Source organism: Drosophila rhopaloa, unplaced genomic scaffold (genome assembly GCF_018152115.1).
Source record: "Drosophila rhopaloa isolate 14029-0021.01 unplaced genomic scaffold, ASM1815211v1 contig_3, whole genome shotgun sequence".
In the NCBI taxonomy this organism is placed as follows: Eukaryota; Metazoa; Arthropoda; class Insecta; order Diptera; family Drosophilidae; genus Drosophila; species Drosophila rhopaloa.
In genome coordinates this window covers 21,837,437-21,854,476 of record NW_025335123.1, presented here as the reverse complement: position 1 = coordinate 21,854,476, position 17,040 = coordinate 21,837,437, and the positions used below count along the sequence as shown (strand labels likewise).

Below are 17,040 nucleotides of genomic sequence, written 5' to 3'. Positions count from 1 at the left end.
TTTAGAACCATCTAGCAATTGGATGTTGTCACGGCTGACTATTTTAAGATACACAAAAATCGCAGATACAACCTTAAAATTCCCAAGCACTAATTCCGCATCAGATAAAATAAATAGCCCACAGAACTACATCTATTTAGTAGTACACAGGATTAGAGACGCTTGTACCCACAAGTGGCTTTAGTCTTTTGCCATTTTTTTAACCAAATAAAAACAACCTTAAAATTCTTAAGCACTTATTCCGCATCAGATAAAATAAATAACCCACAGAACTATGTCCATTTAGTAGTAACCAGGATTAGAGACGCTTGTACCCACAAGTGGCTTTAGTCTTTTGTCTTTTTTTTTTTTTAACCAAAGCAAAAGTTTGATCAAATTGTTTTCTACAAAAATAAGTATTTTTTGCCATAATGAATAAAGCCAGTTAGGTGGCAATAGTTCTGCCCATATAGGTAAGGATTGGGCACTAGGATAAATACCCCTAGTTTTGTTAGCCTATTAGAGAGAGGAGATCATTTTGTCAAATATTATTAACGGATCTTTTTAATTTGAAAAAACTTATTCTTAGCCCGTTTATCCTTTTTTACAACCATCTAGCAATTGGATGTTGTCACGGCCGACTATTTTAAGATACACAAATATCGCAGATACAAGCCTAAAATTCCCAAGCACTTATTCCCCATCAGATAAAATATATACCCCACAAAACTATATCCATTTAGTAGTACACAGGATTAGAGACGCTTGTACCCACAGGTGGCTTTAGTCTTTTGCCATTTTTTTAACCAAATAAAAACAACCTTAAAATTCTCAAGCACTTATTCCGCATCAGATAAAATATATACCCCACAAAACTATATCCATTTAGTAGTACACAGGATTAGAGACGCTTGTACCCACAGGTGGCTTTAGTCTTTTGCCATTTTTTTAACCAAATAAAAACAACCTTAAAATTCTCAAGCACTTATTCCGCATCAGATAAAATATATACCCCACAAAACTATATCCATTTAGTAGTAACCAGGATTAGAGAAGCTTGTACCCACAAGTGGCTCTAGTCTTTTGCCAATTATTTTGTATACCAAAAATATAAGTTTGGTCAAATTGTTTTAATAAAAAAAAGGTTTATTTTGCCATAATGAATAAAACCAGTAAGGTGCCATTAGTTCTACGGACATTGGTAAGGATTGGGCACTAGGATACGTAGTACTTTCTCTGCTCTCTAGCCCTATTTTTTTAACATGTTAGAGGAGAGGAGATCATTCTGTCTGGTATTATTTACGGATATTCGGCTACATGTAAAAACACTTAACTATATTCGGAGACGAGAGCAAGAGCTAAATTATGTATGTTAGATCTGCAGATAGATACATAGTTATACGGATACTTAATGCTAGCAAGCTACTTATCGGCTAAGTATTCAACTAAAGTATAGACAAAAAAAAGGGGAATGGGGCACATTGGTACACTCAAGACTAGACTATACATAGGGGCTAATTGGTAAATGGTAAATGGGGGGTTAGGTGGTTACATGTATTAGAGTTGTTTCGTTTTTAAGTGTGACTAGTATTCGTTTAGAGTTGGCTTATGAGTAGATCGGCTACAATTACGATTGTTTGTCATGGCATGGAGCAGGATCGTTCGAGCAGGATATGTTTTTCAATTGCTTGGCTGAGCGGGAGCAGGAGCTGGAGCTTGAGGAGCTGTCGTTTGTTGTCTGCGCGGTCAAGCGACGATATCGCTCCCGGTATTATACCCAAAGTAGTTGAGGTTGAACTCATCGCTGAAGAGCACCTCCTCCTCGGAGGGTTCCACCTGGTGCGACATCTGAATGCCCAGCTCCATGGGATCAATTTCGGTGATATAGTACTGCGAACTGCCTCCGCCCATGTGGCCATTTCCACCCAGATGATTGTTACTGCCGCCGCCCAAGTTTCCATGTTGCTGCCGAAGGACACTTTCCGTGACCACCACATCCTTGTGTATGGGATTGAGGTAGTCTTCTGGTTGAATAGAGAACAAAATTAAATAAACATTTTTATTCGGTCATTAAATTTCATATCTTGTTTAGTTGTGTTCAGATTAACTTTAAATTTAAAGAACAAATTTGTAACCTTCTACAGTATTGTAATAACAATTCAACAAAAATTTTTATAGTGTCATGGAATATCACTTTAGATCAAAATTTCTAGTTCTTATTGTAGAAGAAAAAATCTAGGAAATCTAGCATATATTTCATTAAAATTTAATCGCCAAATACTCACCATTATCCAGCAGGACATCGTGGTAAGTGCTGATGATGGAGTTGACCGACTGGACTTCCACCTCGCGATGGATTCCATTCAGGATCTGACCCGCCGTCTTTCGCAGCTCATCGTCGCTCAGCAGATCATTGAAGGGCAGCAGTCTTTGGTGGTGATGATTGTGGTGGTTCTGGTGGCTCTGGTGGTTGTGGTGGTGCTGCTGGGATGCCTCGCTCCCACCGCCTCCTGCACCACTGGACATCATTTCCTGCGTGAGAGTGGCCGCAGCCACCGCCGCCTCATCGTACAAGCAACTGCTGGCCTGTGTTGCATGTTGCTGCTGTGTCGCCTGAAGTGTGGCATGTTGCTGCGGCGAGTGTTGCTGCTGCTGCTGCTGTTGCTGCTGATGTTGTTGTTGCTGTTGCAGTTGCTGTTGTTGCTGGTGCTGTTGTATGCGCTCCCGATTTATGGACTCCATTTTGAAGAACAAGTCCAAGCGTTGCTTCTTCTGCAATTTAATTGGTATTAATACAAGGTTATTGAAAGGGCTTTAAGATTTAAGGAATAGCACTCACATGCTCCCAGGCCAGGACATTCTCCGCCGAATCACCGCTGGAAATCGCCCAAAGGTGACCGGCTCCTTGGGGCGCCTTTACACCCTTTCGAAAATGTGGGTTAATCGACAGATTGTGTCGCACCGAGTTCTTCCAGCGGTCATCATTGGATTTGTAGTACGGAAAGCGATCGCTGAAAAGTTAAAAAATAAGCGGGGTTACTAACAAGATTAGAATTAGTTAGGAAAAAGGGGAAAACAAGGAGCTTAAGATCAACAAAAGTATAAGGAATATGCTATAATAAATCTCGACAAATTAAAATAGGTTAATATTAGCAAAACACATGGCAAAAGTCACATTTTTTTCAATTTATTATTTTATCTTCTCTTGTTTTAATTTAGGAAATTGGTGAAATTCTAGTAATTTCTAAATATATAATGTAACATTAACAAAAGCAATTATTCCTAGTAATTTATATTGTTTTTATTTTACTGTTCTAAAAAATGTAGTTTAGTTAAGTACATAAATGCAGCCAAATATTTCAGATTTTTCCTTCTTTTTCGTAATCAACAACTTAAATACGTTTCAATAGAATCGAATTATAAGGAGTCCCTTTGGGATTGGCTGTTTTATGTGAGCACTCACCACTGGCCAGTTGACCAATTGCTGGTAAAGTTTCAGCCCCCTTTTATTCGACCAGCCAATCCGGAACGGAAGCTAGGCAATTTCCATGAAAACACGTCATCACAGCACAGCACTGCGGCAGACTCACACAAGTCCGTTGAATACTTAAATGGGGAATACGGACATGGACATGGACACGGACTCGGAAAACGGAAAAGGACATGGACAGGGACACTGGCACAAATTATGCGTCGTTTCTTTCCTTTTTCCCTGGGCTCTCGCTCGTTTCTGTACATTTGCTAGTCAGTCACGAACAGGCGATTTCGGAAGGTGGATGGAATGAATAAAAAGTAAAAAAAATGGAGTATGCCCCATGTCTATCAGGTGGAAGAACCCGCAATCAGCCCACTACCACTTTTTAGATGTAAAGAGGAAACAACGACGACCGGAAAGGACATCGCGTGCCAGGATTCTTCGCTGGGTTTTGGGAGGGTTTTTTTTTTTGGTGGGGATTTTGGTGGGGTTTTTGGCGGACAACAAAATGGAAAGTATTTCAAATTACGACACACAGTCGGATTGGAGTGGGTGGATGTGGATGTGGATGTGGATGTGGGTGTAGATGTGGATGGATGGGCGGCACGCGCCGAGGTGAAAAAACAACCCCCGAATGGGTCAGGCTATGTCATTGGTTAACTGCCACTGCCCCCGGGTTTTCTCTTCTATATATTTTCTACGCCCACGTTTCAGCTAGAAAGCAATCCAAAAATTTCAGCACGCGAGCCAGAAAAAGAGGAGCTAGCCCCCCATCCACCACCCACCCCCCCTCATTTCTTTCGCTTTTCCGTATTTTCCTTTTCCGATTTTCCTTCTTTCGGGAGAAATGACGACTCATAAATGGAGTAGACTATGAAATATGGAAATTCCAGCGTTTGCCCCCTCCGAAAACGAAGTCCTTAATGACCCCTCACAAATGTCCTGATAACTGCGATGTGTGGGATGTGTGGATCCCCTCAGCTTTGAAACGGGCATATATATGGACTCCTGCGGGGATTTGGCACGCAGCCCGTCATGACGCATCAACCCATCATGTGGCACTTGAAATTGCCTTCGCCGAAGTCGGAACTTTGGATACCAAGCAGATAAATGAATTCAACTCCATTTGCCGATGACTTGGCTGGTTTAGTTTTTGTTTTTGATGAAAAGAGTTGAGCAATTGGTAGTGGAGGCGCCAAATGTGCAGAGAATTCTACATGTACATAGGTGGTAATCCGGCCAATTCCAGAAATCGTGTTTGTCGTTCATGCCTACATATTAAATACCTAAACATTCGAAAGATATAAAAATGAGCTAACACAATAAATATCTTTGACTTTTTAAAAGGTGTCTAGAGTTTGGATCTATAACGAATTCTATCAGACACTATTTAAAGGGGCCTAAAAGGTCCGAAAGATTGCTGTGGTTTTTTTAAAGAACCTTTGTGTTTTGAAATAGTTCTAAATCGTAATAATCTTGAGCTCTTGTCTTGTTTTTGTTCGTACAAGTCCAAAAGTTAATGCCAAACTCTGGCAATTTACAAGCGCCGCAAACGCCCACAAAAGCCTCTCCACTTTCCGATTCGCGGCATGCACTTGTAAATTTGAAAATATTAAGTCAGCCATTGATAGTCCGGATGGGATAGTTTATGTTTATGGGAGCTGCATGACTGTCTGGGCTTAATCATGCACCCAGCAAAATCGATAGCAGTGCTTTACATATATATACAGCCATCTATCTGGTGGGAAAGGTAAATTATATATGCAGGTACAAGTGTGTATATCATGTTTTGTCTGCCGCACTTGTCGAATTGTCAACGTGGCTTCAAGCACGTAGCTCTCCACTCAAAGGGGAATTATATTGTGGGGGCGAGTAAAAACCACCCACATTTTAGGTGGTTGGGTGGTTTGGGAGTGCTTTGAGTGGCTTTGTTGGGCTTGGTAAAAATCAAATACCCGCTATCAGCGTCGTCATCGTTGTCAATGAATTTGACAGACTGACTCGCCTCGGATTTGAATTCGGGGGACTACCAAAAATGGAGAAGGACTATGAAGGGCTGCTTTGAAATTGTTGAAATACATGGCATGTCCGCCCAGTTTTCACCCGTCCCGTCTGCTGATAATAACTAATAAGTGTGTTTAAAAATCCGTTTTAAATTAAAGGTAAAACAAATATTTGAATATTTATAAAAGGGAATTTACTTTACTTTTATCCCATTTACTTGTTATAATGTTTTTATTAGCATAACCTTTAATGTGTGGGCATTACTTTTTGAATTTCTAATGGATGTGATTTTATTAACATATTTCATTTTTAAATAGTAAAGACTGTTTCTTATCATGCACTGCTACCCATATGCATATGTATATAACAACATAAATATAATTTCTGAACTATTTTTAAATAAAACCTCTTAAATATTCCATATATTTTATAGATGTAGTATATACATTCGGGTGTACGAACATAACGTTTTTCTCTTTTTCCATGTACTATTTAAGCCTAAGTTGAAAGGTGATTGCAATGGTTATTCCATCTACCAGTGGGGCTGTCCAGCCCTATTGCAAGTGCTATGTAACTGACTATCCAATCCAGTCCCACTCCAATCGCCTCGCCTCCAAGGCAGCCATTCCGGGCCGTGATGAGGTCTGATAGGCTGCGATGGTCGCTCGGACTAGTTGGTTGGCTCAGGGGCTAGTGGTTCGGGGGATACAGGCTAGAGGCTAGAGGCTAGGGGCTAGAGGCTAGAGGCTAGGGGCTAGGGGCTAGGGCTAGAGGCTACGGCTAGAGGCTAGGGCTAGAGGCTTAAAGACCCGGAGGCCCAAAGGCCCAAATGGGCCGGGCCGTGTCTGGAAGTGCCTGGCACGCAAGCCACCTCAAACACACTCTGGCGCTTCATTTTTTTTGACATGGCAGCAAGGACCGGGCCACCAGACTGGGCAACTACTTCTGGCCCCGGATCCGTATTTATATATATATATATATATAAATATATATATATGCGAAATTATAGTGTATATCTGAACGGACGGGGGCACACACATATATTTATTGCACTGCGCTAGTCAGTTCATAAATTGTTGCGGCTCGTTGTTGGCTCTGCCCGGCCAATAAAAGAAATTGCCTGGATTTATGGCCAAGAGGAGAGTCGAAAGTAGAAGTTGCCTCATTTCGGTTGGGCAAAATGAAAAACTTTTTAATGGCAATTGCCAATTTTTCTACTTTTTTTTTGCACTCGCTGGGCGTAACTGTGGCCAGCCACGCCCCCCGGAAAAAGCCTGTAAATCGAAAGCCAAAGTTATCCCAAGAACATCGGACTCGATCTTGGTTGATAGTTGAGGAAAAGCAAGAAAACAATTGCCATTCGGTGTGTTTTCGGTTGTGGGAGGAGAGGCCTTGGTCCCGAGGAGGAAATCTTTTGTCTTGTCACAACAAAATTTGGTAAGGACAAGACCGAAGTTGACCTTGGTTATTCCACAACTATTGATTAGCAAGGCAAATCTGATTTGTCTTTAGTTTAAGGACTCATTGCATTTCACTGGCTATAATATTAAAACCAAACATAAAATAATCAATTTTATATGCATTTAAAAGGAAGTTTAAGGAGTACTTGGGATTTATTAGGGGCTCCTTAATACTCATTATATATTTTAAATGTAAGCAAAATAAACAGTTAAATTGAAAGTAATTTATGCCTAAATTTTAGTGCCCTTCAAGAATTAAGGAATGCATTGTCGGAGGGTTATCTTTTTGTGAGCGTTACCCATAAATTTTGATAGTTATCCCAGTTGCGGTTGTCGGACAGGGAGAATCCTGTCGATCCTGCCACATGTCCTGGTCGATCGAGCATGATCCGCATCCCATAAACACTCAATATGCATTCGAAATTGACCGGAAGAAGAGATGGGGGCGTGTTGCAACCCCCGCTTAACCCACTTAACCCCTTAACCCGCTCCCGAAAACCGAACCCCGAACCAGGTAATTGCTGTATAGTATTTGGGCATAGGCATGGGCATGGGCATGGGCACGTCAAACACCTGATCCCCGGGATGCAATGATGCATGTAAAAGGTGTAGAAAAGCCGGAAGGACCCCGACTTGCACCCCCAACCCCCGCAATTAATAATTATTGTGAGCAGTGGAAATTTCATGGGCAATTGCCAGGGCGAAACCATTCAGGTGGGGGGTGGGGGGATTGGTATTGGATGGAGGGTTTACGTGGGTCGCGTGGGCGAGTAAAGTTCCGTAAATTGCCGCTGGAAAAGAGGGGTTTTTGTGTGGGTGGCAACCCTGCGCAGGCGCCATTATTGCCTTGACTGCGCGAGGACACGGCCCTGGAAAAAAAGAAAATCCCACTCTACAAAACCGAAAACCCCCCTTATTCCACCCACTTGCAACTAAGAGCCACAAAGTAAATTTGTGAATGGTTAATGAAAAGTTCCCCAAACTCCAATCCGAACCAAACTGAACAGAACCGAAACTTCTTGGACGGTCGGTTCATTACATTAAATGCAGGGGAGGTGCGCAGGTGATGGGCAAATGTCATAAATTATTTGCCTCCCCCCATTCCAAATGGGGTGGTTTTATATGTAAATTTATATAGGATATTTACACGCAACATTCTCGGCTGCGGCTTCAAATATTTACACTGATTCCGCCGGGGCCCCGAGCAGAAAAAAAATATAAAGAACAGGTGAGGAGTCCGGGGGGGCGGAATGCCAAATTAATGAACCTTGAAAAATGTGTTAAAAGTTTTCGTTTTCTTCGTTTACGATTCTTGTCGAATTGATATTTTCCGGAAAAGTTTGGGGAAAATAAGTATGTGAGGGGGAAAGTGGGTGGTCTGCAAAAAGTAGGTAATGACAAAATACAAAAACTGAGAATAGGAAGAAAAGGCTAGAGAGCGAAAAAAAATATGTCTATGAACCGGAAAGCTTTGACTCTTCACAGACAAATAGTTTGGGCTAATATGTTCACAAATTTATAAATATTTACATTGCTTTGGTTATATATTAGATGCTTAATATATCCAGTTTAATATTTTGAAATAGGTGGGGAAAATAAAGGATCCTGAATTAATAGAAATTACAACAAAATAAACCTTTAAAAAATATTGTTTAAATATTTGAAAGTTTTGTTTGCTAAAATCAATACAAACGGAAACATAGTAAACATTAGAATAAAGGATATGAAGAAATAGGTTACCTTCTTAAATATTTGAACAGAAATTGTGGAAAATATAAAATGATTATGGAAATATCAAATAAACTGAAAAGGCTATCACAATATATGATATATTAGGCATGCCGATTTTGCTGAACATATAAAATAAACCTTGATTTCTGATAACCATTAAACAAACTTTACAGAAGGATAGCGTTCCAATTAAAGAACCTTCACCATTATCTGATAAATAGTGTAAACAACTTGTTGAACAACCCGCAAATAGTTTTGTGTTACAACATTTTTTGCTCCTTATGTGAAGCCAAGGAAAATGCAATTTTCCAGCCCATAAATTTGATCGAGCCGCTAACTTTTGGCACTTTCATTGTTGCCGTTGTTTAGTTGTTTGGTTAACAACCAAGGAGCAACAACACAACACAAACAACTTTTTAAAGGAGCGAGCAAATCAAATGGCCAACGGGAAATGCCCAAGAAAAATGCTTGAGATTTGTTTAATTGCATCCGGCTGGCGCTTTTTGCCCTCAACAATAATAAAAGGAAAACACTCTACAAAATGGCGTCCATCAAAATGGGTGGTGGTGGGTGGTTCAGTGGGAGGTTCAGTGGGTGGTTCAGTGGGTGGTTCAGTGGTTAGTACTTACGATATCCATTGGTATATGCCCGACACAGTCAGCTCACCCTTATCCTCGAGGGCGTATTCGATGAGCTCCGTGTAGGTGAACGGTGGTTTCTTTGGCCTGCTTGTTTTGCGGTGGTTGGTTTCGGGTTTCAGAAAGGTTGGTGGGTGGTTGGGGTGTTCATTGGTTGGGTGGTGGAGTTATTGGGCGGTTCGTTCGTTCATTCATTCGTCGACCCAGTGGGTGGGGTAATTCGTCGTCGGTGGCATCGATTGGAGGACGGCGGCAAAAGCAAATGGTGAACGCACAAATTGGAAAAGAAGGTTTACCAAATATTAGAAAAAATGTCAAAAATTTCTTTGCTGCCCTTTATCTTTCTTAAATTAATTTACATATAAAACTAAATTGAATATACGCTATTCAACAACACTAAATGCTGCGTGCATCCTTTTTAAATTTGTTTATAACTATTAAAAATCATAAAAAGCTTAGTAAGCTAATTCAATTTAAGATGTTGGTTAGTAAATTAGTTAATAATTTACAGAGATTTCATGGTATTACATTTTCTATTCACCTTTACAAACTCAAAAACCCAAAAACTCAATTGGGTAACAATACTTATAAACAAAGAAGAGATTCGGGAAGGGTTAGTTGGTGTTCCAAAGCAGAAAGAACAAAAAATGAGACGATAACAATGTTAATTTCTATTTGAGTAGTTGCCTGTTTTTTTTTTTTGAACCGTGCTTATAAATATGTTATCCTTGGAATACTCACGCCTTGGAAGATGTATCCTCGACGACAACGTGCTCGGCGACGATCATGTCGTTTCCGTCCAGCTCCGAGGTGACCTCCATCACCAGCTCCTCGAACTTGCGTCCCGTCTTGGTGGAGCCGCCTGAAGGAGCTGGAGCTCCAGAGGAGCAGCCTCCTCCTCCGCCGCCCGTTGGCATCGCCCCATTGGAGCAGCTGCTCTTGGGCGATCTGGCCCGTTGATCCATCATCCCCGATCCCAGGGAATGATTCGAGTTCGTGGCGGATGCGGCAGATACGGAGGCGGATGTGGGCGAGGCGGAACTGCAGGGTGATGTGCTAATCGCCGTGGAATTAGGAGGATTGGTTTGAGGAACACTGCCCTCCGGCAAATTAACGGCGTGTCCGTGAGCCTGGTTGTGCGGCGACAGGTGCGGGAACTCATCGAACTTGAAGTTGAGCAGCCAGGACAGGTTCTTATCCTCGAAATCCGCCTCCACGACTTCGTTACCCCCACTCGCCGAACCGGAGGAAGTGCGTCGGCCGGCCGACAATATCCGCTGCTTCTGCGGCACCAGGAAGTTTGGATTATTCGGGTTGGGACTGTGGCCAGGATTGGGGTTTTGTTGTGGGTTCTGCTGTGCGTTGTTCTGCGATGATGGTGGCGGCGGCAGAGTGGCATTCAGTTGACCCAACTCCGCCTGCAAGCCGGAGTTATAGCGATGATCCAGCTCCAGGAGCTCACCACCCGTCCAGCCGCCATTGTCCTCCAAAGGAGCACTCGATGGAGGACAATGCGAATAGCCGGCGGCAGCGGGCACCAAAAGACTGCTATCGTATGCAAACAGATCGTTGATAAAGGACGTTGTGGATTGGGCAGGTGGTTTACTACTACTGTTTCCAGGGTTCTGTTCCAGTTGCAAATGGAATTGCAGATCCCCGGCAACATCGTAGTCCAGATGCCGTTTCTTCCAGGGATTGCCCTCGATGGGCTCGTAATCCTGTCCCAGGGCCAGTTCCTCCTGATCATCGTACTTGCGCTTCAGGAAATTATAATCACCATTATTAGTGGTATTATTATTATTTTGATTGGTGGCATTGCTTTTGTTGTTGTTGTTGTTGCTGGGATTCGATGTGGGGCTGGATGCACTGCCCGTGCCATTGACGGGCATGTTGACAATCATGATGTCCTGGTTGTCTCAATTTCAATCAAGTAAGCCAAACAAAACACACACACACCAAGTGGGAAACAACGGCAAAAAAACACGGTAAAAAAAATTGACGTGTATTGGGTGAAGAGGATAAAGGATAGTTTTGTTGGTTTTCTGTTGGGTTCAAGTCAAGAGAGTTGGTCCGACCTGGCTAACCGTCTCGCGCTGCGACTGGCCACGGAATGCGATGGGCCGCCAGGAGCCGAGCCGAACTCAGCTGAGCTGCGCCTGCGCAATCCTCCGCCTCCTCCTCCGCCTTATCCACACTCACATCCACATCCACCACCCCGGACACTCAGTCATGCACATAGAGAACGCGGCGGTACGTCTACTGGGCTATGGGCTATGAGCGATGGGCGATGGAGAGAGGACCCCGGACCGTACTCCAGCCCCCTCCGATTCAGTTAAGCCCAGGGTCCAGGTAGTGAAGGCACAGGTACAACTTGTTGTACCGTCAAATATGAAAGAAAAAACAATTTATATTTCTTTTACATTATATGTATATATAATATTAATATATTTTCATATCAGTCACATCTATGGTACAGCTTAAACAAGTTCCTTTAAATATACAAAAGAGAATATACTCGATATTAAATAGATATTTACATTTTTAATATATTTTCGATTACTGAATGATGATAATAATCAATATGATAAACTAAAATACCTGAATACGATAAGCTAGTAATTCAAAATGGATTTGCCCAGCTAGTTTTATACAAATCCTTTTTGCAATCCATTAAAGGTATTTTCAATGTTTACTTACAATATATACACATATCCTTAAACCTATTAACTGAAAATTAAAAACATGTACCTAAGTTAAAAAAAGAAGGCAATTAGTACCTGAAGGTACACCCACCTAGTTACTTCCCACCTCTGAGGTCCAAGTCATGAGCCTATTGTTCTGCTTGGTCGCCCGATTCGGCCATAATCGAACATGTGCGCCGAGCTGTCCGTTAGCCAATTTCGCGCTGACAGGGAGCAGGGTGAGGGGTGAGGGGTGAAGGGTGATAGGTTCTGGGCTCTGAGTGCAGGGTGCAGCCATTCAAGCGTCTAATCGACGACGTTTTTGTGCACTCCATGCACCCAATGTACCCCATTTACCCCCGTCCCCGCACAGGTGTTGCACCGGCTGGATTTCAGGGACTACGAATCCATCTGTGCGACCTGGTCAAAAAAAAAGAAAGCAAAAGTTATGGCATATCTTAACTTTATGTGACATAATCCGAAATCTTACATCATTCACATTTCCCTACTATACGGAAAGTAATGAGAGATTTTATGTTATTAACTTTGAACATATCTCAAAAGTTCAAGAGATTTTATAGTATCAGCAAGAAAATAAATTTTTTTTTTATTTATTTTATTTACAAATTTACATTTTTATGGAAATATTACTTTATAGAAATATTATCTATTTTTCTAATCGTTAGATTGACAATAGCTGTTTTATATGAATCTGTTTTATATGAATCTGTTTGAACACGTACTAAAAGAATATTTATTGGGATAAAATAAAATTTAATTGTTTAAAAAAAAGATTACAAAAAAAATCTATTTTACCTGCTGAAATGTTTATGTAAAGAAAAGGGGTAATAAAATTCAAATCAATTCAGTAGATTTTATACTAGGATGAGGTTCGACTTCAAGAACAACGTTAGTACGTTGTGTACCTGAATCAATTGATTTGGTTCAATAAGCACAATCATGTTTATATTAAAATAAAATTGTTATTAATTAAACAAGCCAATGTTTAGTTTCTAAAAGGGTGCAGAAAGGTTAATCAAAACTGCACTTCTAGAACTGATAACTTGACTACTTCGATTGCGTCTTCAAAGTGACCTACCTATCTTAGAAATGGTTTAACAAATATTTTGGATGACTAAACTTTGCTTACAGAAAATTTGTATGTTTAAAATAATTACTTGTCTTTGACCCATAAACCAATAAAACGTACTTTATACTCCACTTAAAAAATAATACGATTAAATTTACCCGTTACCCAAGAAAAGGGGACATTAGCACTTCGGATTCTCGTTTATTTAATTCCATTGATCACGGTTGAATGAATGTTCGACATATGCATGTATGTGTTTATGAATATGAGTGGGCGAATGTTTTCTTTTCGAGTGGCTAAATGCATTTGCTTAGTACAATATTATTCAAATCCTACTCAGTACAATTTTGTTTGACAAAATGGTGTGATTAGTTTTTGTTATTCCATGTTTCGGGCTGTTATCTGATGTCTCCGAGTATCGTTAATTAAGGCTAATTATTTAATATATTTTCATTTCTTTTTGTTTTGGTATCTTATCGAGCTTTAGTTCAACTAGATCGATCGACAGACTTGACAATGACTTGACGTTTAAATGTTAGTAAGGAAACATTCATAGTTATTTTCTTTACAGGACACATTCTGATCTTTTTGTGAACTGATAATGGCGTAGGCATGTGTGAATCCTTTTTATGTGGAAATTGGAAATAGCTGTTTAAAGTATTTTAGCTTTTAGTTGTATTTTCTTCTTTTATGGCCAATAAAAAGCTGTTCAAAGATGGGTTGAGCCACTTCCATCTACTTTATTTTCTTATGTTCTCATCTGCCATTTTGAATAAAAGTTACTTATTCTTCTGACTGCGCGTGTGTATAGTTTTTCTTTTATTTATATTTATTTTCGGCTCTGCTGACCTTTCCTTTTGTATGTGATTTAAGATAAAGCGTAGGGAAATGTTCAAGTTATTTCTGAGCTGGAAAATGTGTAAGGCAGCAGCTTTCCTCTTTTCCTAGTGTCTTTCTTTAACCTCCTCTATTTCTCTCTCTCTGTTTCCCGATTTTTCATCTCGCTCTATTTCGTGTGTGTGGTTTGTTAACTTATTTTCATCGCCGCGTGTTTTATGTTTCTTATTGAGTCCCGATCCCTAATCCAAGCCATCATCCACGAAGTCGGCGGATCCCTTCTTGGTTTTTGGCTCGCTCGGCTCTCCCGATTTCTCCTCTGCTTGGGCAAAAGCAGCTCCCAAATCTCCTCCGGGCACGAACTTCTTGATCAGGTTGAAGATCTTTGGGTTGGACGCGTACTTCGTGATGTTGGCCGGATTGCCAAGGATGTCCTGTGAAAATAAATTATTACATTTCAATTAAATTATATTTAAATTAAACGTTAAACAAAACATTAGTTCCTATTTAATTAGAATACCCATAAATAAATATAAGGTATAAGAAAGTTATATTAAAGTAAGTTGAAAAGAGTCTCTTGGTTCGAAACATTTTAATAATAGCTACATATTTCTAAAAATCCTACCTGCATAGCGGCGGCCACCTCGGGGTCCTTCATGGCGCCCATCAGATCGGCCATATCGACGCCGCCAGGCATGCCCGGCATGCCACCGCCTCCGCCGCCAGCTGCGCCGGGGAATCCACCAGGGAATCCACCGGGGAATCCGCCTGGGAAGCCACCAGGGAATCCGCCGGGGAATCCTCCAGATGAACCGCCTCCGGAACTGGCGCTCTGCTTGGCCTGCTCCTTGCGGGCGCGCCTTTGAGCCCGCTGGCGCTCCTTGATCTTGCGCTCGGCCTGGCGGCGCTCCTGCTTGACGCGATGCTGCTCGATCTTCTTGGCATTCGGGGTCACCTCCTTGAGCCACTCGTCGGTCTCCTCGTCGAAGTCGAGCTTGCACGCCTGTCGCAGATCCTTGGCGGCCAGTTCAAAGTCACCGAGGAGGCGACGGGCACGGCCCCTAAACTTGTAGGCGGCCGCCGAATCGCAGTTGAGTTCCAGCGCCTTGTCGCAATCCCGGATGCAGGCATTCGGCTTCTTCAGCTTGAGGAAGGCCTGGCCACGTTTGGCGTGGAACAGGGCATTGCCCGGATTCAGTTCGATGGCCTTGGTGTACAGGGCGATGGCCTCGTCGAACTTCTGCTGGCCGTAGGCGGATGCGGCCTGGGCACGCAGATCGCCCGCCTGGTCGACCTCCTCTTCGGTGGGCTCCTTGGCGGAGTCGCCCATGGGCTGGGCGGGATCGCTGTCCGCTTCGATCACTCCTGGAGGGGGATAAGGTTGTAGATACTTTAGTCATTTTGCTTTTAAGCCAATCACCTCTGTGGAATAACAATGACAATACTATTTGTAATTACAATTGTAAGCCTACATGAAATCATTTACTTTTGAACTGTGTACCTTAAAAATTCTTCGTTTCCTAAAAAGGTTTCCTTTTTAAGAAAAATGATCATGAAAAGGTCTTGTTATAACAATTAGACTATTATTATTATTTATTTAATATTAAATTCAATTTAACATTGAATAACATTTTTTTTTATTTTAGACAGCTGTTAACAAGTTGTGATGTTGTAATTTTGATTTTGATATATGTCCATACTTTTTACCCAACTTAAGAATATAAACCAAACCATGCATATGCGACTTTTAAATCGGAAAAGCATAGTGAATTCGTTAGCCGTTCTATGATGATATGATAAACATTAGTTGCTCTTTTATTAATGTTGGTTTCTAATGATTCACTGGATCGAGCGTATATAGAATCCTAGTTATTCACATATAGCAGTAGTGATTATAAAATAACTAGTGTCGAAAGTTAAATTGCACGCTTCCAATTCAATTGAAGCTAAGTCAGTGGGGACAAAGGAACAAACCCATGGAAAATGTATTCACAGCACCGTTTCCGAGGGTTGCCAACAAATCGGCGGAACAATCGTACCCGTTGTACCCCAGGGTGGTGACCCTTAATGACCACGTGACTCGGCAGAAATTGGCCCGGTGCAAATTGGTTGAGCCCCCGAAATTCCCCAGCTTGCACTTACCCTCCATGTCCAGCTCTACGTCCGACTCGGGTTCGGAAAGGGACTCCTCGTCCTCGCTGTCTTCAGGGGACTTCTCGGTGGGATCGGCGGTTCCAGAAGCCGGCTTCTTGGCCTTTGCACCTGCATCGCCACCAAATGGGCACTTCCTGAGGTGGTGAAACCAAGAAAAAACGTTAGAAAAAGGCATTGCTGGTGTATATCGTACGGTATAAATGGGGATATGTACATATATATTTGGACAACTTACCCTCCGGCGGAGGCGTCGGGCATCTTGAAATCGCCAGCCGGCACCGTTCCCCCGAACTTCTCCACAAAATCCTTCACGAACTGCAGCTGCGGCATGTTCAAAACCGTGGGATTCGAGTCCACAAACTCTATAAAGCTCTTCAGCTTCAACAGATCCTCGTGTTGCATCGGCGCCGCCATTATATCTCTCTATATATTGCTATATATTTTCGGTTCTGATGTATTTGCTTTTGCCCTATTGATTGCTTTTGGATCTGGTAACGCTGGTCGCAAGTGTGACCTCGGAAAAGTAAGAAAAATATACCATATTTTAAATAGTCATAGGGAAAATAACAATCGATAACCGATAATCAAAACCGAACTATAACCAACACTAGATTTTTGTTATTCAAATATTCCACGAATATATCGTTGAAGTACAGTAAAGACTTAAACCATATTGGGCAGACTTGTGCTACAAAACTCAAGAAACTTGATTTTAAAAGAGTTCGATTTTTCGTAATTTTTATTGTAGCAGAAAAGTGTCAAATACTCCACATCTACTTTTCTTATATCCGATTTACCTCTTAGTGATTGCGATTTAATTCTCTAAAAATCTGCATGTAAACCAAAACTTTTCTAACAGAAAAAAAAGCTTTGCCAAAAAATGACCCAAAACCTGCACTTCTAAGTCCATAACTTTTCTAACTGAAGTCCGATTTCAAAATGGTATATCTTAAATGGATCGTGTGCTAATTACCTAAAAATCTGCATTCAA

General features: G+C 41.5%; 2 protein-coding genes across 2 annotated transcripts; both read right to left on the bottom strand.

Moving 5' to 3' along the window:
- Positions 1–1,177: 1,177 nt before the first annotated feature.
- Positions 1,178–11,375, bottom strand: LOC108045312 (alpha-protein kinase 1). Its single transcript, XM_017124599.1, has 5 exons — positions 10,029–11,375; positions 9,279–9,374; positions 2,819–2,990; positions 2,265–2,751; positions 1,178–2,000 (listed from the first exon to the last, which is right to left on the bottom strand). The coding sequence occupies exons 1-5, from the start codon at positions 11,186–11,188 to the stop codon at positions 1,726–1,728; spliced, it is 2,190 nt and encodes a 729-aa protein (XP_016980088.1). The 5' UTR covers positions 11,189–11,375; the 3' UTR covers positions 1,178–1,725.
- A 1,864-nt stretch (positions 11,376–13,239) lies between these two features.
- Positions 13,240–16,561, bottom strand: LOC108045373 (hsc70-interacting protein 1). The gene is made up of 4 exons (XM_017124684.1): positions 16,285–16,561; positions 16,038–16,183; positions 14,521–15,260; positions 13,240–14,329 (listed from the first exon to the last, which is right to left on the bottom strand). Exons 1-4 carry the CDS (start codon positions 16,461–16,463, stop codon positions 14,138–14,140), a joined length of 1,257 nt encoding a protein of 418 aa, XP_016980173.1. The 5' UTR covers positions 16,464–16,561; the 3' UTR covers positions 13,240–14,137.
- Between the last annotated feature and the right edge of the window lie 479 nt (positions 16,562–17,040).

What these genes read in the sequence shown, in the direction of transcription:
- LOC108045312 (XM_017124599.1), bottom strand. Translation starts at nt 11,188, where the DNA reads ATGATTGTCAACATGCCCGTCAATGGCACGGGCAGTGCATCCAGCCCC. An exon ending in GAGGATACATCTTCCAAGGC is followed by an intron (nt 9,375 to 10,028) that starts GTGAGTATTCCA and finishes CAAAACAAGCAG; the next exon opens with GCCAAAGAAACCACCGTTCA. An exon ending in CGATGTCCTGCTGGATAATG is followed by an intron (nt 2,001 to 2,264) that starts GTGAGTATTTGG and finishes TTCAACCAGAAG; the next exon opens with ACTACCTCAATCCCATACAC.
- LOC108045373 (XM_017124684.1), bottom strand. Translation starts at nt 16,463, where the DNA reads ATGGCGGCGCCGATGCAACACGAGGATCTGTTGAAGCTGAAGAGCTTT. An exon ending in CCCGACGCCTCCGCCGGAGG is followed by an intron (nt 16,184 to 16,284) that starts GTAAGTTGTCCA and finishes TCACCACCTCAG; the next exon opens with GAAGTGCCCATTTGGTGGCG. An exon ending in CGTAGAGCTGGACATGGAGG is followed by an intron (nt 15,261 to 16,037) that starts GTAAGTGCAAGC and finishes ATCCCCCTCCAG; the next exon opens with GAGTGATCGAAGCGGACAGC.